This window comes from Capra hircus, chromosome 28 (genome assembly GCF_001704415.2).
Source record: "Capra hircus breed San Clemente chromosome 28, ASM170441v1, whole genome shotgun sequence".
NCBI lineage: Eukaryota > Metazoa > Chordata > Mammalia > Artiodactyla > Bovidae > Capra > Capra hircus.
This window is the reverse complement of record NC_030835.1, coordinates 15,893,813-15,918,446: the sequence shown is the minus strand read 5'-3', so window position 1 is coordinate 15,918,446 and position 24,634 is coordinate 15,893,813. Positions and strand designations below refer to the sequence as shown.

Sequence of the window (24,634 nt, the reverse complement as noted above, 5' to 3'; positions counted from 1 at the left end):
CAGCTGGGAATATGGGCAGAACTCCAGAGAACAGCAGGTGAGTCCAGGTGGGAGCTGTGTCAGCAGTCCTAGTCCTCAGGAAACAGCAGGCTGCCTAGCAGGCCAACAGCAGCAGACCACTCGGCTATCTCCTTGCCTTTCAGAATATTACACTGAGCGGCACAGCAAGGGAGGCGGGAAGAAGATGGCGAGGAAGAAAGGAGGCCGATCTCCAGGGCAAGGAGCCATACTGATGCTCTCTGCCTCTTACAATCCCCTAACCAATAAATACACTGAGTCTCACTGGGAGTCTCTGTGGAACCGGGGGCCACTAAGGAGCAGCCTGATGCCTGGGAGGTCTTCAACATGCAGACACACAAATGTCCAGCGGCCATCAGTGTGCGGGGTGCCAATGACGGCACACTGGCAGCTAGGACGTGCTTTTTCTCCCCCAGAACACATCCAGGAAGCTCTCCAGACTGTCCTACTTCTTCTTGCCCGGAAGCCTCTTTTGTGGCCCCTCGGACCACACCTGAAGCTGTAACTTGTTATCAGTGGTTGAGGCGTTCCCAAATCTGGGGCTCGGCATGGAACCTCAAGCCAGGTACCAGGTGCTTTAAGTCTCTGCTGAACTCTGCAGGCCGGAGAAGGGGGCCCCAGGAATAGACAGAATGTGGGCCTAATCTCACAAAAGCTCTGCTCTCTTCCATATCCCCAGAAACTGCAGAGCCCTCCTCACTCAGCTGCTTACATGGACCTATTTGGGGCTGATTGAACAAAGCCATTCTGTTTGCAAAGCTGAGACAAAGACCCTGGCATGGGGTAAGGACTGTATCGTGTCTATAAAACCTGCCATATCTGCGGAGGGCTGGGATGTCACCCAGGTAGCCCCACCTCTGGCTTTAGTATCAAGTTGGCCAAAAAGTTCATTTGGATTTTTCCATAAGGTGTCATGAAAAACCCAAATGAACTTTTTGGCCAACCCAATAGATGTTTCATAAAGATTCAGGCTGCTGCATTCCCCTGGGTGCTCTGTGTCCCTTGATAAAGAAGACGAGCTCTGCAGCCTTTCAGCTGGTGCCCCTGTGGGTGGGGTGGGAAGGACAAACACTGGGCACAGCTGGCTAATGGGCACCAGCACAGGGGAAAGCTGAGAGAGTGAGAGTGAAGCTCAGAGCCTCCACCCGGCTCCCCCACACTCCACACGGAGGGCCCCTGGCTGCCGATCCGTAGGAAATAGTGCTCGTGTCCAGTGAGCAGGGCCTCTCCTCCCGAGCGACCATGAGTGAGGGTCTCCCCCTGTGCTTGCCACCTGGCCCCGAATCCCTACCAGATTTACATCCTGCCCCGGGGCTGCTGGGGGCAGCCCGAGCGCTGCAGCAGGGAGTGCCACACCACACCTTCCAATGCCTAGTTCTGAGGCCGCCGGGTGACCTCGGGCATTGGACCCCGCCTGGCAGGACAGGCCGCACCTGCCCGCACGGCACAGACATGCAGTGAGGATGAGGCAAGCACACGCACGTGGCAGAATGGGTCTGCGTGGCTGGCAGGCGGGTGCAGGCAGCATGGAGCGGGCGGATGGGTGGGCAGGCAAGGCTCACCATTAGGTGCACGCTGGAACTCGACTTCCTTTTCTGGACACACCACAGCGAAAGGGAAAGAGAAGGGGAAAGAGGAGGTAAGAAGAGAAGCACAGAGACGCTGCAGGTTAGTGCGCCAGCGTGGGCTCTGCCTCAGGAGAAAGGAGGAGGAGGAGGAGACCTGGAGTCCAGCACCAGAAGGGTTAAAACAGTGTCTAGCCGGACAGGCACACACATCCCTCCAGACCCAGAGAAAGGGAGGTTCACAAACACTGAGTATATTCTGAGGTATCTCAGCTTTGCTCAGAGAAACTTCTTTCATGGAGATTAAGTCACAGGTCTATGAGAGTAACAATTTTGCTGCAAAGTTATAGGTTTCAGCTTATTGAGCTCACCTATAGGATTATTTTTCTCACTACTAGGTCTGCCTGAGAGCTGAGTGAACAGTTACTAGGTAAAGAGCCAAAGCTGCTTTAACAATGCTTCACTTCGGAACCTAGACTTTTTCACTGCACATCGATAACTTTTCAGATAAAGATGTTGGGCTTTTGAAAATCATTTGACAAACATCATATTTTGGCACCCATTTCTCTGTTGCTATGGCCATGCTCATTTATAAGATTTCATTGTTTTATTGCATTTTGCAACTAGTGGGCAATGGAACACCAGGAGTGCAGGTGGTTAAAAGTACAGTGATCACAGGGCCACAAAGATGCCAACCACAGGCAATTCTGAAAGCACGGATGCCTTAGTCTCAACTAGATGCTCAAAAACTTTATGTCCAGATATAAATAAGCAGAGAAAAATAAAGACTGTATGGAACACTGAAAATACATCTCAGAAGACTATGTCTAAAAATTGAAAGGCAATTAAGAATTTTATCATCAGCTTGCCAGGAGACAGGAGTCCTCTTTGAACATGTCTGTCTGTCTTTTGACTTGCATATTCATGAACATACCCAACAAATGCTTGTTGAGGACTATTCTAGGCATGGTGAACACAGACAGATGTTTCTGCCCTCGAGAAGTTGACATTCTACTTCAGAAGACATTTTTGAGAATGCGTTGTTTTTTGTTTTTTCAAAAGAAGGGGACTACAAGTATTTAAAAGAATGCTCACAATTTAGAAATAGATCTAAGGAAAAAGAAAGTCTAAATATAATGAGGCCTCTTGCTTTTACCCTTTCATACGTACTCACATAGGAGATTTTACTTCCAAGTTATCCAAAAAAGAGCGATTTGCTTTACATTCATATATATTTATCACTTTATCCAACCAGAGGGGTAACACTCTGAAGGAAGGTCTTTATCTTATTTGTCTTGGCAATTGAGCAAAATGTCTTAGAGTTAACATTCGATCAACAAATGTTTGCAGAGTTAAACTGGGTTTGTTGACTGTTACTGTGGTTTTCTCCTGGGTTAAAGCAGAGCACAGGCTTCTTCTAACTAGCCTGGAATCCCAGCACCAAAAACTCGGCGGGGGCACAGCCCAGGTCTTGTCAAAGGCCATGCAGGTTGCTTTCACTCACTTCTTGCCTTCACTTTCTGCCGTCTGCTTCAACTAATGAGGAATAAGTTCCCAATTTGCTCCCAACTGGCTCTCTTTTTCCTAAACTGCCCTGTAGGAAAACCCAAGATAATCCTTTCTACTCATGGGTTAGTTTCTATCAGGTGAGCGGACTTCTTTCCATTTCTTTCTCCATTCCTTTAGGGCTTTGCCCGCAGATGTGCATAGCTGGCCTCCTCCCCTGCAGCCAGCAGTACTATTTAATTTCCAGATCATTTTTTAAAGAACCACACCTCACTTATGTTTAACAATTAAACGTTTAAAATTTTAAACCAAAAGAAGGTTCAAGCGTCCTTCCCACACTGAAACATTCAAACAGTACTTAAGGAAAATAACAGGACCTCTCTCCCTTTTCTTTCTCCCCTTCCTCTCTCCCTTCTTTCCTTATTTCTCCCTCCTTTTCTTCCTTCTCTCTCCTTAAAGACTGGATGGCCATGCTGGCCTGGGACTAGTGGAATGCATAAATTATTCTCAGTGAGAAGTCTGTCCTCATAAGCGGCTCTGCTCCTCCACAGACCCTGGGTCACTGGCATCTACCTTTGAAGAAACCTAAGCAGAACCTGAAGGCCCCATATTCAAGTGCACAAGGAAGACTCGCTGCTCAAACCAGTGCTAATATCTGAGAGCGTCTGTGAAAGCTTCTGGACAGCAAGAAAGAAATCCCCCTATGGACTCCCAGCAGGAACTGGGGAGTGGGGTGGGGCTGGGAAAGCAGGATGGGGTCTAAAAGAACGGTCTGGGATGCTGACAGCTCACGATCTTCTGAGCAGCTTCACAGGTCTCCCTCATGACACAGGTTATCACCTTGACGCTCAAGAAGGCCCAGAAAAGAAAAAACCCTGCACCTTGCCTTGTCCTTTCCTTCCGCTTTTGGGGCACTTTTATCCAACCACGCTGTTCATTATTATATACTTATTCCTCATTATAAAAGGACCACAACCACATTACAAGCAGCTTGGAAAAGAGGGGGAAAAACACCCAGAATCCTATCACTCTTGCTAGTCTTTTGTGTATCCAATTTAAAAATATCATTGTAAGCTGTATCTGAGTTTATCCTTCCTTTCTTTTAATACCTTACTTTAAAAATAAATGGCATCTTAATTTTTCTTCTGATTATCAAAGTAATACACACACTAGGTGAAAAATGTAGAAAATACAGGAAAATATATGAAATAAGTTTCCAAGTTCCCATCACCCAGTGAAGCTACTATTAACACTTCAGTGGGTTTTCTCCTGGTTCTTTTTCTATTCACCTATTATACACTGAATATAATCTAAAAAACTTTGTTTTTTTAAACAAAATTTAGATAGCAGTGTATGTATAGCTTTGTACCTCATTTTTCCACTTAAAACATTTCTGTCATTATATAGTCAGAAAAATTAATAACTTTGTAATGGTCAATTAATTTCCCATAATTATTTTGTCATTATCTTATTGGCTTTTGATGTTTCCCATGTCATTATCTTGTTAGCTTTTGATGTTTCTCATCTTCTCATGGTTATAAATAACGTCATGTTGAACATCTTTCTGCTTTTAGTTTTTCCATATTTTGAATGATTCCTTTAGGGAAAATTCCCAGAATTAGAACTAAAGGGTAAAATAGGAACACTTTTATGACTTTTGACACACAGGCTGTTTTAGGAGGGGGTCATTCTGATTTACACCACTACCACAAACTAAAGAGTCAAAAAATGGGGACCTCCCTGGTAGCCCACTGGTTAAGACTCTGCCCTCCCAGTGCAGGGTGCACAGGTTCAATCCCTGGTTGGGTAATTAAGACCTCCCATGCTGCGTGGTGTGGCCAAAAAAAAAAGTGAAAATGGGACTGCATTTCAACCTGCCTCTGACATCAGTGAGACTAAACATCCACATTTGTTGACCCATGTTACTTCCTCTTTCATATTGTTAGTTCATCTTCGCTGACCATTTATCTGCCAGGTTTTAGGGGGTATTCTTATTTATTACAGAAAGCTCTTTTGCATAAAAATAATATTAACTCATCCCATCAATGGGCTTCTCTGGTGGCTCAGGTAAAGAATCCGCCTGCAATGTGGGAGACCTGGGTTCAATCCCTGGGTTGGGAAGATCCTCTGGAGGAGGGCATTGCAACTCATTCCAGTATTCCTGCCTAGAGAATCCCCATGGGAAGAGGAGCCTGGAGGGCTACAGTCCATGGGGTCACAAAGAGGAGGACATGACCGAAGCAATGAAGCACAGCACACCCCATCACACCTGCTGAGAATATTTTCCCCAATCTCTTATTGGCCTTTGAATGGTCATGCCCTTCTTAAAAACTTGCATCTTAGTTTCTGGTCCCACCTCTATATTTAAAGTCTTTTCTCAAGCATAAAACTCATTTATGGAGCACTCGATCAGGGTCAGACCCTGGGCTAGGTTCCCCAAAGCAATTTAACTGCTGTTTCTGTTTGCCTAGCCTGCATTTCTGTGTTCCTGTAAGGACTGGCTTTGTTGTACACTTCTGTTCTTTGTCTACCTCTTTCTTCATTTCCTTTGCTGATTCTTCTTCCAGCCTCCTGTTTAACCCTGAAATTTTTGCCTTTTCTGGACTCTTTAAACCTTTGTGTGCTTTGGATTCATATGGAGGAATGGAATTAGTCAGAGTCTTCCTTCCACCCAAGGCTTCCTGAATCTGAAATCTGGGCTGGACCCTGACATCTGTGTCTTTTACCTAGCTCCTTAGGCTAGTCTTACATAGCTGTGCCTGAGGCCAGGAACTACAAAGTTCTGCTAGAAACCTATTCCTTAATGACACCTTTAACCTTCCTCTCACCATCTCAGCTGTCACTGCTTTATTTCAGGTCCTATTTTGTGCAACCACTCTTTGCTTCTGCCATACAAAAGCTAACAGAGTTCCCAGAATCATCATGTTGTTTCAAACTCATGTATCTTCACATGTGCTATTCCCTCTGCCTGGAATGTCTTTCTCTTCCCTCCCCTTAACTTGGCAAAATCCAACTAGTCCTTCAAACTCAGCTTCCTGTTCTGGCTCAGATGCTGGTCTCTCTGCTCCCCAGTGGCTATCCTGCATGCACCTCCCTCCTTGACCTTAACAGACCACACCAGAACTCAGGGTTTCCCTGTCTCTCTCCCACAGTGAACATTTTAAAGGATGGATCATGTTGCTGCCTTCCCAGCTCCTCAGACCCAGAACTGGCTGAGTAAATGGACTCATGAGATTCACGCATGTGAGTCCCCCTTTGCACATCCGGTGTTGACCTCCCTGGGCTATACCAGCAGCCTTAACGACCTCTCCACCCATTCCCTGGCGGTCTACTCATTGAGAATCTGCCTGCCAATGCGAGGGTCACAGGTTCACTCCCTGGTCCGGGAAGTTCCCACATGCCGGGGAGCCGCTAAGCCCCATGTGCCACAACTACTGAGCCAGTGTTTCAGAGCCCGCGGGCCACAACTACTGCGTCCCTGCGCTGTAGCTGCTGAAGCCAGTGCGCTTACAGCCTGGGTTCTGCAACAAGAGAAACACTGCGATAAGCTCGTGCACCATAACGAAGAGTAGCTCCTGGTAGCCACAACTAGAGAAAGCCTGTGCACAGCAATGAAGACCCAGCAGAACCAAAAATAAATAAATAAATCTTAAAAAAAAAAAAAGACCTCTCTACCCACATCTCTACCTGTCTCTGAGTCTCAATGTGGTTCAAAAGAAAATGTCTCTTCCCTCTAAAACATTCCTTCACTACTCCCCATTCCAGCAGAAATACCACCATTTCTTTTAACAGTCCTGAAACTTTGACATTACCTTTGATGGACCCTCTTTTAATCCCTGAATCCAATGAGAACATCCACTGTCATACCCCTTATCAGGGCTAACGTCTAATCCAAGCCTGGCACTCGTGGGTAGAGCTGGACCAATGACCCATAGGCAGCACCTATTCCAGCTGGTCGGTCTGTGCTCCTCTGGTTAGTTTGAATATTAACTCTGTATTTCTCATCATCTTCACTTCACCCTATACCCAGACTATAATAAGCCCTAGTTGATACTTCTGTGTCTAGCTCCTACTGTCAACTTAAAAAATGCACAGTGTGAGAATTGTGAATTAAGTATTATTTGGAGCAAAAATGAGGACGATAGCCCAGGCGACAGCACCTCAGATAACTCTGAGAAACTGCTCCAAAGAAGTAGAGGGGAAGGTCAGTATATGTGCGATTTCGGTAAAGAGGAAGTACATGCCATCAAACACATATATATATATTTTTTGCAGAAGGTTTCTGCTAGTCACGAGGAACACTTGTCACCATGAAAGATTTTAGTGGTTTTCTAGATATGGGAAGTTATAAGAATGAACTGGGCTCATAAAATTGGCTCCTGATTATATCTAACTATCTGAAGAGCTGTTCTGCCAGTTTCTACCAGAGCATAGAGTGCCTCGTTGCAGCTCTCCACCCTGAACTCCTTCCAGGGGGTGTTGAAAATTAGTAGCTGTAGCAGCATATGATTTAATCCTTGTAGAGGTAGATGCTAAGTACCAATGGCAAGTGCCAATTTGTGGTTGACACTACCATCCTCTATTTACCCTTACACACTCAGCCAAGTCTTTCGAAAACATCACTCTTAACCTTCCCTGCTCAGCGGCCTACGGTGTTTCCTGTGGTCTAACACACAAACCTCCAATTTCTCTGCCCAACCAGACCAATCCAGCTGTGTTTTCTGTATCCCTTTACCATATATTCCATGTTTCAGTTGAGCAGAGAACATCAACATGTATAATAGAACCTATAAAAATACTTTTTGTTGTTTTTAAGTTACAGAAGTAATATATTCCCATTTTAAAGAAACATGTGTACAAGTTAAAAAAAATAAATAATGGTGTGTCTCCCCATCCTACCCTTGCCTCCAATTCCATTTTCTAAAGGCAATCACTGACTTGGGTCCAATCTCCCTACATCCTGTAGCTTTCTCCAGTAAGTTTCTTCCCAGAAGCTTCTTGGACTGAACCATCCCTTGTAGGGTCCATGTACCATTCAGTGCTTAGCTGATCCCAGCTGTGTCCACTTTCCTTTTCAATTAACCTTGCAACCTCTTGAGACTGAATGCGATCTGCATCTCCTCTTTATACCTCTTATGTGCCCCTGGCACTGAGCCTCTGATAGGTATTTAATAAACACTTTGTGAAGACAGATTCTAGCTTCTTCTCCAGAAAGACACATGCAAAATCTCTAAATAAACTGACCACCTTGGTAAAGAATCCACCTGCCAATGCAAGGGACACAGGTTCAATCTCTGGGTCGGGCAGATCTTCTGGAGGAGGAAATGGCAACTCGCTCTAGTTTTCTTGCCAGGATAACCTATGGACAGAGGAGCCTGGCAGCTATAGTCCCTGGGGTCACAGAGAGTTGGACACGACTAAGCAACTAAGTACACACACACACACCTTTTCCCTAACTAGGCTCCACCATCTAGTCCACAACCCTGAAACTGAGGGGCTGCCAATCAACCCCAGCTCTATGTCAGCAGGTGTGTGTGGAGCCCAAGCTCCCCTCCTTAGGGCAGAAGTACACGGAAGCAGGCATGCAAAGAATGAGAGAGAAAGGAAGGGATGGGGGCAGGGAAAGGGGCACAGCTCTATCTCAGTGGGGAACATAAGACCCCAGGGAAAAGTCTAATTTAAACTTACGTCTTAATTTAAAGGTTTGCATGATAATGGTTTGAAATTCTCTGCCATATAAGTTGGTAGGTTTCAAGATAGCATGAACTCCTATCTATCTCCCCAGCCCAGGGCGCTTTATGGCCCCAAAGCATCTAAGAATACCTTGAGCTTTGTGTGGACCCCTCTACCTTGGCCAAGCAGCCACCCTCACTGAGACTTCCTGTTTATGGGGCCTGGTCCCTCCTCTTGCCTTGATCCCCCAGAAAAGTTTCCCTCACCAAATGAAGATGAGCTGTGATAACCAAGTCCCTTGCCTGTTTCTAAGGCACCTATGCCTTGAGACAGTTCAAGAAGCTTTCCCTCAACGGTATCTGAGCTGAGTTCTGGAAGTGCTTTGGAGATCAGAAAAAAGAGAAAAAGGATAGTAGCTTCAGGTGCCAAGCCTTGTGCCCTGAGTCAACCAGGCAAACTTTGTTTTCCTTTGATTAAATGGGTTTCTACTTTTAAAAGAAAATAAGATTAACCAATAACCTAAAAAACCCAGAGAGTCAAGCCCTGGAGATAAAACCTGTGTCTGGAAGTCAAGTTCAGGATTCAGTCCTAGCAAACTATAGTTTGAATCACCTCCCCTGAGTCTTTCCAATCAAGCTAGGGTCAGGTGAAGCACGTATCCCTCTGCCCTCCCAGGCCAGTGGAACCTGCTGTTCTGAGCACAGAGGTTTCTGGCTTAAAGCAAAAAGCAAGGATAGGGAGGTTCTTGGGGAAAGGGGAGACAAAGTGCCAAGGAGTCCCAGGAGTGACTTTTCAGGGAGAGGGGCCACACTTGGGCTGCAGGAGTGGAGACACCTACCTTGACACCGCCGTCCGACTTCTTGTTCAATAGGCTTTTGGCAGCTGTGAAAACAAAGAGAAAAATCAAGTCTCCTGCATTGTACCCTCTCTTCAACCTGAAGTCTGGCAGCTGGATCCGCAAGAGACTGACATGTTTGACAAAGGGGCCAAGAGTCTCCTGAAACCCCTAAATGAGGCCCTTCCTGAGGCCCCAAAGCAAGAAGGGCATCTCAGGCAGCGTCAGATCCGCAGGGTGGCACCCCAGGATCTCCTCTGCCATGGAAGAGGACTCAGCAGAAACAAGGACACTCCGGGCTTGGGAGAAAACCACAGTCAACACTGGGGCTGCCTGGGCGATTGGGAACTCTGCCTTCAACAGCTTCCACCTAGGCCTGGAAGCAGAGTGCCAGGGTGAAAGGTGAGGGCTCCACCCCTAGATGCCGTGGAAATTCTCAGGACGGCCAAGCTGCAAGGATGCAAGACATCTCCTGAGTGTTCTCAAGAAACAAGAGTGGCACAGTTCACGGAGGAGACCAGACGTGAAGACAGACAGACACAGACACAGAGACCAGGACCACCTACAGGAGGGTTTTGCCGGGGGGCTGAAGCCTTGACTGGGCAGGTCCTCAATGCCACCCTTTCCTCAGAGTCTAGTCTCTGGATCCACTGAGCAGAAAGGACTGGGCAGACAGACTCTAGCCAGGGACAGGCTGATGCTGATGAGCTCCACTAGGAAGGATGGCGATGTCTGTTGGCCACAAAGGCCACAGGAAGGTGGCAGGCAGTGGATGGGAGATTCCAGGGAGATGGAATCAGTCCAACTGTCTGTCCACCTTGACTCTGATGGGCTTGCATCTAGGGTCTACTGCTTGCTAGCTGTGTGAGTTACTTAATCTCTCTGAACCTGTTTCTTTATCTATAAAATGGGATCGTGGCATGAAAAGCACTTAGCAGAGTGCCTGGCACATAGCAAGCACTCAGCAAGTGGTAACAACTGTCACTACCGCTGCCATTCTTCCCTTCAGGTGGCCATTCCTACCCAATCTGGGTCTCCCGTGAGAATCACAACTCCTCTGACCTCCCAAAACAGACTTCGGTCCTATCTCCAGTTAATGCTGGGGTGATCTGAAAAAAAATTATTTTTAATGCGCTTACTACTATGCCTGACCAGCCACTGTGTTAAGTGCTTTACATACATCAAAGTTCTCAACTCTGATAGTACATCAGAATCACTTGGGAATTTGGGGGTGGGGGGAAAGCTTATACCTATCCCATGCCTTAGGGATTCTGATTTTATTTATCTGGGGTGGGGTCTCAGCCACAGGAATATATTTTTTGGACAAGTCTTCTCCTACAGGCAGCGTTGAGAGCCTTAGCCAAAAATGATTTTAATTGTTATATTATTAGCTCCATTGGAGAGATGAGGATACTAAGGATGGGAGAGCTGCTGTGACTTGCTCAGGGTGAGGCAAGGCTAGGATCCAAAACCAGGGACGGCTGTCTGCACAGCTTCTGCACTCTATTGCCTTCCAGACCCAGAGGCTTGCAAGGCCAGACCTCATAATTTTGAGGGGCGTGGCTGCCCCAGCGGCGGGGCGGGGCCTACCAGTGCGGCTGAAGCCTAGTCCTGGCCCCCAGCGCAGGTCCCGGCCAGGCCAGGGTTGTCTCGGGTCGCCTTGGCCGCAGCCCTCACAGGTAGGCCAGGCTGTCAGGCGGGCGGCGCGTTGGGAGGAAAGCCTCCTGCTGCCCAGCTCCACGTCCCCAGGCTATTGCCTCCTGAGAGTTGGCAAGCGCCCAGCATGCACGGCTGGTTAGGGGGCTCCGTAACACCGAGGCGCTCGCAGATGCCAAGTTAGGTGGTCCGTCCGGCATGCCCATCTCAGCCCGCAAGCATGGGACTCGCCTCCCTGGTGAGCGGGCCTGGCATGCTGGCCCTCCTGGTGGGGTGGCAGGGAGCCGAGGCAGGCGGTCGGGGAGGACTCATGCCACGTACCTTGCCCGGCCAGGCCGGCGGCGCTCGCGGCAGGCGAGGCGGGGGCGGAGCTCTGCCTGCCAACTGAGGGGATACAGTCTCTCAGTGCACAGAGCTGCCGCAAAGCCACGGGGGCCAGTCAGCAGCGAGCATGCCCCAGCGCGAGGCGCAGGAACCCGCTGCCGCCGCGCACAGCAGGATCCGGGCGGCGTGGCCAAGCCGGCCGAGCTGGGGGAGCGGAGGCGCCGGGGGCAGGCTGGTGAGCAGGTGCAGCCAGCCCTGCAGCAGTCTGGGGACCTGAGAGGGCCAGGCTCGGGCAGGTCGTGGGGAAATCCCAGGGCTCCACCTGTCCCATGACCACCTCGGGTGGAAGGTCTGCAGGCCCAAACCTGACCTGGAGAGAGGTGGCTGTCCTTTCCAAGGCAGCCCTGCCCCAGCTTAAGGCTGGGAGGAGTCGGAATCTCATCTGCAGACCTTCCTCTCGAGGGGACCTAAAGGAGGGCATTTCCAGATGGCAGCCCTTTCCTTCGCCCACCTGGGGCCCGGGGAGGGTCTGTGGCCCTAGTTCACAGCCCTCAGCTTCTCAGAGACACAGGTCACTTTCCCTCTTCAAGGCAGGTGGCCAGGAAAGGCTTTATTCACAGTGTTCCAAAGGTGGAGATGCCCAAAAAATGAGCCCCCAGAAAGAAAATCAAGGCTGCTAAAGCAATACATTCTAGAAGCCCCTATTTCACCATTGGCCAGCCTGCTCCAATCCAGGGATAAGCTGAACTTTCTACCTGGGATCAACTCAGCAAACAGTCTCACTTGTTCCTGAAGGAGCACACCAAGTGCCCTTTCTTCTTGATTATACCTGTACACACCTCTTTCTACAGAAGCTTCTGGAGACAGGCTGTCTTCACCTGTCCCAGAGTCAGGGCAGAAGAGGTTATCCTGGAATGCTTGCAACATTTTTTTTTTTTTTTGGTCTCTTGAGCCAGGGCAAAGTGAGTATGAAGGCCAGACAGAGTCTGAGCAGCAAGGACAGGAGGCTCTTTAGGGACCAGGGAAGGTGCTGTGTCCTAACAGAGACCGAGTTCCTGAAACTAGGACACCAATTTCCTGAAATGGACAAGAAGCTGACGCGGAGGCTGTCTCATGGCCGGGCACATGCTATCGATTTCCTAGCAGCCTGTTTCACGTCTCTTCTACTCAGAGAGAACAGATCACCCCACTCTAGGGTGGGCACAGAACTGCCCTTGAGCATCCTCTCAAAGGGCTTTCTTAAACCCAGAACAAAGACTCTGTAAGCAGAAGTAGCCGACCAGAGGCCCAAGGGGGGCAACAGCTCCACCTCTGCTGGAGGTGGCTCACTGCGCCCTCCTATCCCCATCTGCAAGGCGAATCCAACACACAGCCTTTCCTTCATGGGTGCCCACAACACAAGACTGAGCCCCAGCCAGGGCCACAGGTCCCTCTGAGGAGGACAGTCTCCCAGCTCACTGTCTAGTCCTGACCTTCCGGGGCCCTGTGGCTCACAGTCTAGAGTTCATGAAACCCCAGAGGCAAGGCTGGAGGTTACCAGGAACTACTAGAGCCAGGCCTATGGACTCAAGTTCAAGGGAGCAATCTCTGCCCAGGAAGCCATCCACCTGAGCCTCCTGCACACCCCCCCCCCCCCCCACACGATGGCTGTGCAGAAGGAAAGCAAGGGCGGGAGTCTGGTTATGAGAAAGCAGGGGGAAGTTCTGAACCAAGCCAGTGGGGCTGGGGGGGTGGGGGAGGGAGGACCAGGGGAAAAGGCAAGTTGGGAAGACACCTTTCTAGTCTTTTAAGTCCTGTCATTACTCTCTTCTCCTCACAGAAAAGCCACAATGCTTCCCAACTGAAGGCCAACAATGATGAGGGCGGGGGCGGGGGGGGGGGGAGGGAAGGTGGAGTGTCTTGCATCTTAAAAAGAAATGTCAAGTGTGATTTACAAATTATTGATCCCAAGATTCCCAATTCCGCATACAAATTTAAGCAAGTTCCTTTCCCTCCATCCTGCTGGCTTGTTTCTTCATTTTTACGGTTGGTATCACAGAGAATACTTTAAGCATAGTCGCTGTAAATGGTTTAAACATCTAGAATGATTTCTATTAGTCATCGCTACTTGGACACAACAACGTAGAGATCGTCCCAGTCGGCCAATTAATGGGGGTAACTGGGAAGATTCACTCTATCTCATCTCTTTCTTTTCCCAAGCACATCCTCCAGTGCCCTTGAGACTGTCTAAAATCTTAAAGTGCTGAGAGTCTTCAGAGAATTAAGAATCCCCAAGGGAAAAACAAAAAAAAAGAATCCCCAAGGACAGCATAAATGGAAGACTGGGCAGGCTACTCTTTGTGAGGTTCTAGGAAACACCGATCATAAATCTGAGGTCAAGTAAAGCCCCCCAGAATTTCAGGTTACAAGACTCAGCTGTAGCAGGGCCTCCAAACAGCATCCTCACCATCCTGGTCAAGGTACTGCCTGAGATACCCAGCATCGGGATGGCATGATACCTGGGAACGGCCCATCCTGACCCACTCACCTCAAAGAATGAAAGTGCACAGCCGAACACATACCTGAAAAGTTCCTGGAGACAAGCATGGTTGTGAGGATGGCACCCTGGAAAAAGAAGAGGGTCTTGTGAATTCCATCGGGCTCTACAGAAGCGCGCTCTGTTCTCAGGCAGAGTGCAACTGCTGGCTAGGGGCCCTCCTTGGGTACCATGTTCATAGCTCAGCTCCAGCCATGAGATTGTCCCAGTCGGCCGATTAATGGGGGTGATGACTGGGAAGATTCACTCTCTCTCTCCTGTTGTGATGGGGCAGGGAGCACACTGCCAAAGGGTATGATTTCAGGATGCTGGCAGCCTGGCCCAAAGGCACAACTCACCTTCAGTTTTCTCCGGGCATTGAACTTGCGTAGGCACTCCACTGTCTCTTGACGATGCATCATAGATGCCACTGTGGACCGTTGCTGGAAGCCAAACAGACAGGCCTGTGAGCCCCCAGGCACATCCTCTGCCCCTCACCATAGTCCCAGCATCAGTGGCCTTGTGCTCAGCCACTCAAGAGTTGCTCCAAAGATAAGATGAGGTCATAGAGGTGAAAAATGCTTTTACAATAAAAGCTCTACCCAAAACTCAAGGTTATGTAAGGACAATAATTTGAACATGAAAACACCACTGGTAATTGATGCTGGATGAGGGTGCCTGAGAGAGCATTCTGATCTTCCTTAGGGGATGGAGGCTATGGAAAGTGTGAGTATTCTCTGTGTTGTGATCCTCACGCAGTTATTCCTTCACCTACTATTTAGTGAGCACCTAAAGCACTCCAGATTCTGGGCAGTGAGAAAACAGGAAAGGGTCTTGCTCTCTACAGAGAGCATTCATTCTTTCCAAAAGCTCCTCTCAGCAGCCCCCTGCTGCTGCTGCTGCTGCTGCTAAATCACTTCAGTTGTGTCCGACTCTGTGCAACCCCCGAGACAGCAGCCCAACAGGCTCCCCGGTCCCTGGGATTCTCCAGGCCCCCTACAAGGTCCTAAATGAAGTTGTGATCTGAGAAACTGAGGATCTTTACCATGACGCATCAATTCTCTTCACCATTCTGGATGGGAATTTTTCTTCAATGTATTACTGCTAACTTTTAAACAGAGTCCCTTAGACACGATTTACATTTCCCTGATGACTCAGGGTCAGCAATACAAGCATCAATTATTACATAATATCCTAATATAGAGATGGTCTCAGGGGCTACTGAGATATACAGGATGATAGGGAGTAGGGCCCACAAACATGCCCCCAGAACATACGATTCCCACAATTCTTGAGTACCCATTTTAAGTGGCTCATCCCTTTACTCTGCTCTTGCTGTATCCTGGCTAGTCTGCTAGAAAAATAAAACCTACAACACATAGCCTGGTGCCCACGCCCCCATGGGACCACCCTGCCATCCCTGCCCTCGTCCCTGGCTTCTCCCTTTCCCGGTCCCCGAAACAACTCTCCCTTCTGTCTACCTTCTGGAGTGGGGGTGTGAGTGTATCGTATTTCCTTTCCTCCTCCAAAGTGTAAACTTCTAAACCAAGAGAAATGAGAGATGATTGAGCAAGAACTTCTTCAGTTCCAGCCCCCACAAGCTGATTTTCACCCCCCTGCAACCTAATCTCAGGTCTCAGAAGCATCACCACTCATGTGCTGGCCCCTGCCCTGGGCTCTAGAGCCCCTCTCTTGTGCTTTCCAAACACTGGTTCTTCAATTAGCCTATATATATATCTTGTTTTTTACATAAAACAAGTCAAATTATCTTCCAGATTAGTAGATAGGACACCTTCTACAGGTCTCATTGAGCCAAAATTTAGCCAATATTTTTAACCCTTTATTCTGCATCATATTCTTCTCTGCAGTCAACACAATATAATCAATTGCGAGATTTTAAAAATTCCCCTGACTCATCCATCTTCTCTAAGCAGTATCACTGGTCTCTCTGCCTCCACTGCCTCTTTCAGTGAAATAATGAAACAATGGTTTTAATTGGTCACAGCCAACAGGCTCTCTTCCATCTTTATCATGGACTTTCTGAAGCATCTGATTACAGACCCTCCCTTCCTGAGACCTCATGTTTCTTAGGATCTCCTGATCTTCCTCCCGCCATGGACATTCTCATTCGCAGCCCCCTTTGCTGGCTCCTCTCCGGGCCACTAAATGCTGGTGGCCATATCTTCTCTTACAACAGCTCACAGTAAGGAGTCAACTAGCAGAGAACCAATCCCATCTATTTCTATAGCCCCAACACCATCCATACAGAAATGACCACAATCTGTATTTCTGATTTTTAACTTCTTCTCCATACTTCTAACTCCCCACGAGATATCTCCAGCTGGAGGCCCTCATACTTAACGTGTATGAAACTAAAATCATCTTTTCTCATAAAAGGGTTCCTCCTCTAGGTTTCCTCTGGGTCAGTGAATGGTACAACCCTCCAACTCAGTTACCAACTCAAAACCTGGCAATTCCCACAGATCTCTCTCTCAAAAGACCTTCACTTTCCAAATCCAGTTGGTCAGAGTCCTTCTTATTTTCTCTCTCAAATATCTCTCAAATGTGTCCACTCCTTGCCATACCACCTATCCTATCATTAACCTTAGCTGAAACGTTGTCTGGCCTTGCTTAGACAACCACAACAGCTTCCTTAGCTCTCTCTGCCCCTGCCTCTTCAATTCCATTTTCTCCACAGCTTCCAAAGCGATCTTTCTTAATTGCGTATTTCATTCCCTCTTTGAAACTCTTAAATGGTTCCCTATGCTTTTAGAGTAACACCGAAACTCCTTAGGCAGAAACTTGTATGTCACTGGAATCGTTTTTGGCTTCGTTCTCTTATATTCCTGCAGCCTTACCTTCATCTACAACCAAACTGCTTAACATTCCTTAATCTTGCCATAATTCCCCATGGCCTCTCACCTTAGCCCGTGCTAAGCTCAGTCTGCAGGTTATCATCCTGGGGAACTTCCAGTAATCTACCAAGAACCAGGACAGAGCTCACCTCCTCCACACCTTCAGCAATCCCACTGCCCACCAGAGATGGCAGGGGCTCCTATACACTCGTTAGGTTTTTTTTACGTACTTGTCACATTGCAGACTGGTTGCCTGCTTGAGTGCCTATCTCCCCAGATCATCTCTGAGATCTGTGGGGGAAGGCAGCAGGCCTTATTCATCTTTGTATCTCCAGCACACAGGGACCAGCACCAAAGAGGCATTCAGTAAACATGGAAAAGAACAAATAAATACATGCATCATGGTTGTCAGGAGGCCTGACTATAGCAGACCCTGTTTGAAAAAAGACATTGCAGCCAGATAGAAGCTTACACAAAAACAGAGCATGATGACGACCCACATCGATAGCCTGGGGGCTCTTCTAGGATGAGCTTTGTGACTGAACTTCAGGAGCTCTTCTTCATTGCTCACAGGCCCCTTTTGTTTATTTGTTGGGTCTCGTCACCTTCCCATTAGAGTTGTCTTATTTGGAATCTGGATATGCACTCTAGGCATGGCAATTTACTTTTGAGTTCTGCTGGTTGCTTTCTGTCATCAACTAGAGTCTGCAAGGGTCAACCTAAGCCCTCATTCAACAGCAAAACTAAGTCATACCTGCCAAATGAGTGGGGAAGGTCAGGGAGAGGTCAGTTAGTCACAATAGCTTCCCTGGCTTCTCTTGGTGACATTTGCTGCCCCTGGGCTCGACCCAGTCCCCTGTCCCCTCTGCACCGTCTTAGCTCAAGGCCCCACGTGATTATTCTCTAGTCACAAGAAGGAGGGTAAAGACAGTGCTATGAGCACACTGAGAGCTGATATCCTGGATCTCCTTGACCTCAGGAGAAGACACTTACGCAGACCCATGGGTGCTTGAGAGCCTGGTCAGCTGTAATACGCTTTGCAGGATTTATGGTCAGCATCTGGTTGATCAAGTTCTTGGCTTCTGGAGTCACTGTGTCCCACTCTGGTGATGGGAACTAAGAAGTGGGAACAGGAGAAGGAGGGATATAAAATCTGTGCACCTTATACCCCTTGTAACCAGGGTTAACTATCGAAAGCTGCCTAGCATGAAGTGGGCTAAGCAATGGGTATCCCAGGAGTCAACTTAAAGATTGGGAAAGAAAAACAGAACAATCATGGTTAGAATGCCAGAATATCATACCAGGGGACCCTGACATCTTCTGGTTCAACTCCATCTCCCTACAAGGAGGAACCTGCTGCTCAACACTGTGCCCAAGGCCCCACTGCAGTGGGAAGAGCCGCCATACTTCTCATCTCTATGTCACACGGCACACTACACAGCCACACCATTCTTTGCAAATAACAGAACAAAGGGCTTTAGTAGACTCCCTGATTCTGCAGTCACCAACAATGGCTGTGCAAAAAAGTTGCTCCCTGGGACAGGTGGTGACAAGAATTGAGGCCTATATGGTCCTCAAAATCCCTAACACTCCCCACACCCTGCAACACACTCAGCATACCCCCTTCCCCTAGACAGTGGGGCAGGAACAAACTTGTCCTTACATCATAGGCTCCAGCCTTGATCTGCTGATACAGCTTGTGCTGATCCTCATCCCAGAAAGGAGGGTAGCCCACCAGGAGGATATACAGGATGACCCCTACAAGACAGAACACAGGTCACTGGGGTCAGTCACCTGCTTTGCTAAAGAACCAAGAAAAGCCACATGGGGCTCCGAGCCACCCAGAAAGTCAAGGACCATCCCAGAGAGAGAGGTGGATGGCAGCCGACAATGCTGTGCCACTGTGCTTCACACCCCACATCACCACGCCATGTCTGGGATTTCTTCAGGCACAACCCACCCACTAAGGCATGGGTAAATCCCTCTTTTGAGAAGGAGACATCATCATCTAGGAAGCTGGGGAGGAGGTTGTGAAGGGAACAGCCATCCCGGGGGACACCAGAGCAAATGCTGTGACTTCACATATACCAGATGCCTGTGGGACCCGCAGGGAATAGCAATGCCTCTTTCTTGTCATCGCTGGAAGCTGAGCGCCCTTAACACCAAAAAGCTGAGTGTGTGGAATGGGCTTACCGCAGGCCCAGATATCCACAGGTTTTCCATAGGGATCTTTCCTCAAGACCTCAGGGGACAAGTAACCTGGGGTGCCAGCAAAACCTGTAGCGGAAGAGAGAGCGGAGGCACACTGAACCCACTTTCTCTCTCATTAAATCCACATCAGCAGTTTCCCCCAAGTCCCTTCTTACTCCTGTTGATTTGGCTACATAAGCTCTCAGCACCTGGGCAGCAAGAGACGACGGGCTGGGCTTCTTGCAGTGCCCGGAATCTAAACCAGAGGGCGAATACATGTGCCTTAAAGGAACTTCCATTGTCCCCGGAGGCAGCAAGAACGCAGTGCTGACAGCAGCTAGTCTCACTGTACTGAGTCACGGAGGGCCAGGGGGAACTCTGTGCCCGCCCTTCCTCCAGTCTCTGAGGAGGCCAGGACCATTAAGGGTCTGGCCTGTAGTTCTGAAAGAGGAAGGCATATCAGGAAGAGGAGGAAGGGCGGGAGCTGCATTCCAGGAAGACAGGGTCACTCTTACCAAACCAAGCCTGTTGCTCTCCCTGTACTTCGATGGCTAGGCCAAAATCAGCCAGCTTGACAGCAGCACCCTTGCATTTACTCGCCAGCAGCAGGTTCTCAGGCTGTATAAGGAAGACAGAGAGCCTCATGAGGCACCAATCCCGCAGCCCAGAGGGAGCTTAGCTTGGGACCATGCAGTACTATCACCTGGCACCAGGTGGCGCCAGTGGTTCACAAACAAGAGGCAGAGGGGACCCGGGCAGAAAAGTACCTTCAGGTCCCGGTGGACGATGTCATGCTGGTGGATGTGGTTAACACTCTCCAGAATCTGATGTATACAGTGGCTGCAAAAGCACGAAAAGAAAGGTCAGTGCAGGGTAAAACCATCCACGACGACATGCTGTAGACTAAAGCACTTAACTCTGGGTAACGGATTCACACAGAATCACTGAATGAGGAGCTAAAACCTCGGACTTTGGACACCATCTGTTCAACCTACTTTACCAAAGAGGAAACTGAGGCCCAAGCAGACTAAGTGGTTTGTCCAGGGTCTTCCACTAGATAACAGCAGAGGACAGACTAGAACAGGGTCCACCAAGCCTCCTTAGATTGTGAAGGCTCAACATATCCAATTTGTTTCCAAGGAAGAATACCTCAGACTCCTGAGAAAGAGACACCATCCAACCCCTTCCTCCTTCCTCTTTCCCCCTATAGTAACTGTGTTCTTGGAGAAGAGGCTTGTGGTGGCAACTCAGGAAGGATAGTCCAACCAAGCCCAAGTTGTTTTGGGGGTAGGGAAACATTTATCAAGCACCTATAAGCACTGGGCTGGGTATCACACCAGCTGCATAGGGGACCCAGTGCCTGCCCTGAAGTTTATCATCTAGCAGGGGAGAGAAATGAGTACACAGGCACCATCGAGAAACAAGACACTTAACAGAGTTTCAAAGAGGCACCCCAAGGAGCATTTCTCATCATGCTTTTGCACAGGAAAAGACAAACCAGCCTAGAGTCACATTCGGCTGCTGATTCTCAAATTCTCAAAGGCCACCCACCTTCCAAACCATCCTCCACACCTGTGGTCAACTCCCGGTGGAGTGCACCAGCAGTCCAGGGCACTGGAGAAAACCAGAGGATGATTTCGGCCCCCCAGGGGACATCTGGCAACGCCTGGAGACACTGCTGGTTGTCACCACTGAGAGGGAGGGTGCTACTGGCATCCAGCAGATAGAGGCCAGGGATGCTTCTAAACCTATAATGCACAACAGGGGCCCTCACGACCAAAAATGATCCGGCCCGAACGTCAGTAACCTGGACTGACAGTATTCCTTCCTCTGAAATCTGAGGCTGGGGCTTCCACAAGAGCCAAAGTGTCTCGCTGGGTTCCTGGAGGCTGAGGCTTAGGCCTCCCCATAAGGACATGGTCCAAGAGTAGGCCGAAGAGACTTTAAGACTGAGCTGAAGAGGCGAGTCTCCACAGAAATATATAATTAGAACAGAGCCAAGCTAGCAGGGAGAGCCTTCTGGCCAAAAATGGCAAAAGTGCGAAGTGTCCCAGCAGAGCCAGGCCAAGCCCACTGGTACCGTCACCCGCCCCAGCTCCCCCTCCTCCCCGCCAGGCTCCCTGAGCTATCACCGCCTCCTCCCCCCCACCGCCCCAGAGCCTGGTCCTCCCCTGCTGGCACTGGAATTCATCTCCCACTTGAGAATTTTTCCTGAGGCTGAAGCATCTGAAGCTGATCAGCAAACGTTGGCCTCTGAGGGTTGAGAAATCTGTGAGGAAGCTGTTTCCCCCTCCACGCCCCCAGAGGCAGCCAGAGCTGGCACATATGCCTGAGAAGGCTGCAGGCAGGACACCCGAAATCAGGTTGTCAGGACATCACCCTCAGAAAAGATCTGGGGTGGGGGAGGAGCCGGGGCAGGAAAGGCAGGCCAAACAAGTGCCCAAGAGCTGTGGTGTGGGAGGAATTCTGCTGTGTCATGTGGAGAAGCTGCCAGGGTTTCTCAGAGGGCTGGGGGCTGAGGGATGTGGCTGAGGAATGGTTTTCCAACCTGAAAAGCTGGTCCTAGTGGTCGAGACACAAGGTGATAGTGGCTGAAATCTCCCAGGAGGTTCCCTGGTTGGATTATTAACCCAGACGTTTACACTCCTTTGGGACACAAACCATGTTTTCCCCATCTCTGGATCATTCCCAGGATGCCTTGTATGCAGTAGAATTTGTCAGAAGGAGAAAGTGGAGATAGGGGAGGGCCCTCATGAGTATACAGTGGGGCAAAGGAAAGGCATTTCTGGTGTGACAGGGTGAAAGAGATTTGTAAGAGCTTTGCAGAAAACTGACCTGGGAGTGCTGAATTATTAACTTCTAAGCATGCCCACGGAATGTAGCCTGAGTCCAACTCTACAGAATCTTTGTCCAGGTTAAGAGCTCTTCTGACCGCCCCCAAAGACGGTTCCAACAGGCACAATGCCCTGCCCCCTAAGATGGTTAAGAGGCACACTTACACCTCAGGGCCTCGTCTCACCTGGCATCGGCTTCACTGTAGTATTCCCTGGCCACAATGTCTTCAAACAGCTCTCCGCCGGTAACACTGCAACCAACAAAGAGGGTCAGAGGAGGCAGCATCCAACAAGTAACCAACAGCCACACTGCACAGCGGCTTTTACAGACGTGGCAACTCTACGTGTGCTTCGTCTGCAAGCTCAGAACACACCAATCCTTCAATGAAACGGAGCTTCTTCCTGGGACAATGTGAGCCCTCCCCACCCCCTGCACATTTCTGTGTCTATAATTTGCAGATTACCTAATACTCTGGTAAAGATGAATGTACAGGCAGTTAAGAGAAAATAACTGACTTACTCAACAGTCTTAGCTTTATTTGAGACCAATGAATACTAAGATCCAGCTGCCCAAGAAGGACTGACTTACTACTGAAGTTGAAGAACAATGAGACCAAGGACACAGAGACCCAACCCTGAAAATACCAGAGAGGCATTTCCTTTAGGTGAAGAACCACTTTTAAGACATTAAACCACAACCAGAGTGGGAGAGACCAATGGGAGCCCAGTTTACAACTAACTAATAAAAGGTGCCTTCAATTTCCCAGAATTCTTAAGGTCAGGCAAAGAGCTACGTTGTATATCTCCACTAAGGACAACACACTGAGAAACAGGGGGAAAGCATCTGCACAAGGTGTGCCGCAGAACAGAAAGTGCAAGAGCAATGCCACCCCAGGGTCAGAGCCCTGGGGAAACACTGAGTGAGCAAGGAGACCCTCGGCAATCTGCTCATTCCCAGCGGACGGTCAAAATCAAACCCCTCTCCACGGGCACGACTGAGCGACTTCACTTTCACCTTTCACTTTCATGCACTGGAGAAGGAAACGGCAACCCACTCCAGTGTTCTTGCCTGGAGAATCCCAGGGACGGGGGAGCCTGGTGGGCTGCCGTCCATGGGGTCTCACAGAGTCAGACACGACTGAAGTGACTTAGCAGCAGCCACGCGCAAAGGAGAGGGACCCTTGGCAGAGGCTGAAGACCCAGTTTAGGGCTTTTTTTTCCCAGCCTTCCTCTTGAGCCGGCTGGAGGGAAAGGCCCCCACACCCTCAGAAAGTGGCACTTACAGGTCAAACACGAGGTAGTGAAACCCTTCTTCAGAAATACTGTCATGGAGGCGTACTGCAAGAGAGGAGATGGGGACAGAGATTAACAGAGAGAAAACCTGGAAAGCCTGCTCCTCTCCTCCTTGGCCACCCCAGCCCTGCCCCATCCTGTCAGCCCCACAGGCTCTTTCCCAAGAAGGGGCAGATGCCCAGCATCCCTGGGTCACAGAGCAGAGATGACCAGACCCCAGGGCCAGGGCTCGGGTCGCCATCTCAGACTGCCTCAGATGTAGGCAAGAGACAGAAGCTTTGTGGCTAAGAAGTAAGGCAAGATGGAGAAAAGCAGGAACCTTCTTCCGAGAGGGGCTGGTCCCAGCGAAGGTGGTCCTGGGATGTGACGTGTAAGGGTGATGTGCAGAGCAAGAAGCACCTAGGGATGCAGACCGCAGAGGGACAGAGAATGACAAGATGGGAGACCCTGGAGTAAATGGGAGCAGAAGAATTAGGGGCAGGGGGAGAAGCGGCAAAGGCACAGCCCAGCAGGCAACACACGGATTCAGGCAACGACAATAACCATTTATTAAGTGCTGACTTCGTGCCAGGCCTAGAGTTAGGCTCTTTGCGTACATTACTTAAGCTACAAGTATGTATCGAGTGCTGACTGTGTGTGGTAGATGGTAGGATTTAGGAAGGACATAGTGTCTACTTCAAGGAGTTTATTATTCCTGATGACCACTCTGAGATAAGTATTTCTCCCATTCCACAGATGAGGACAATGGAGGCTCAAAGGCATAGAGTTTCTTGCCAAAGGCCAAAGATCTGGTGGGTCCAGATGTGAACCCAGCTCTTTCTGACTCCAAAGACTGGTTTATACCACTGTTTCCTACAAGAAATGTGGAGGAGCCCACACACCCAGGCGACAAAGCAGTGGAGCCTGGAGAGAAACCGCTCACGAAATGTGCCCACAAGATGGGGACGGGAGGCTACTGCATGGAGCTGCAGTAAAGGCGAAAGAAAAGGCTGGTGAGCAGAATCTCTTCCCACTCACAGCCTCCAGAGCTCCTGGGCAAGAGCCCAACCTGATGCTGCTGAGGTCTCCTCTTCAAGCTTCTGCCCACAAAGCCACCTCAGGGGGTTAAAATGCCAACGCCCCCCTCAGCATCATTCTAATGCAAACGTACCTCTGCTCTGATCAACACTCCTGCTTGGTCCCTTCCTTCACCTGCACTCATGGAGAGCCTGTGTCCCAAAGGGCTCCCTCTGTTTGACCTTCACGCAGTTCCAGGAGCTCCTCACGGAGCACTTCAGGAATGGCCTGACACCAAACCGACCAGTGAAGTTCTTAGATACAAAGAAATCTCTAGTGTGTCAGGCCCCCACCAGCTCGAAAGATGCGTCTCC

At 49.3% G+C, this 24,634-nt stretch overlaps 1 protein-coding gene across 18 annotated transcripts in view; it reads right to left on the bottom strand.

The window, feature by feature from the left end:
* The window catches only part of CAMK2G (calcium/calmodulin dependent protein kinase II gamma), a 55,106-nt gene that overhangs the window by 12,055 nt on the left and 18,417 nt on the right, over positions 1-24,634 (bottom strand). For 5 of the 18 annotated variants that reach the window (XR_001917399.1, XM_018042363.1, XM_018042370.1 and 2 more), the window contains exons 4-15: positions 23,255-23,309; positions 22,157-22,222; positions 19,905-19,977; positions 19,653-19,755; positions 19,141-19,224; positions 18,611-18,705; positions 17,941-18,063; positions 14,452-14,535; positions 14,139-14,181; positions 11,575-11,637; positions 9,601-9,644; positions 1,581-1,613 (exon numbers count right to left, since the gene is read on the bottom strand). Coding sequence is in view for 17 of the 18 variants with exons in the window: in XM_018042363.1 (XP_017897852.1) it covers positions 1,581-1,613; positions 9,601-9,644; positions 11,575-11,637; positions 14,139-14,181; positions 14,452-14,535; positions 17,941-18,063; positions 18,611-18,705; positions 19,141-19,224; positions 19,653-19,755; positions 19,905-19,977; positions 22,157-22,222; positions 23,255-23,309 (866 nt within the window). In the remaining variant the exon portion in view is untranslated. The remainder of the gene's footprint in view (positions 1-1,580; positions 1,614-9,600; positions 9,645-11,574; positions 11,638-14,138; positions 14,182-14,451; positions 14,536-17,940; positions 18,064-18,610; positions 18,706-19,140; positions 19,225-19,652; positions 19,756-19,904; positions 19,978-22,156; positions 22,223-23,254; positions 23,310-24,634) is intronic. The other 13 variants (XM_018042364.1, XM_018042369.1, XM_018042372.1 and 10 more) reach the window with 4 other exon arrangements.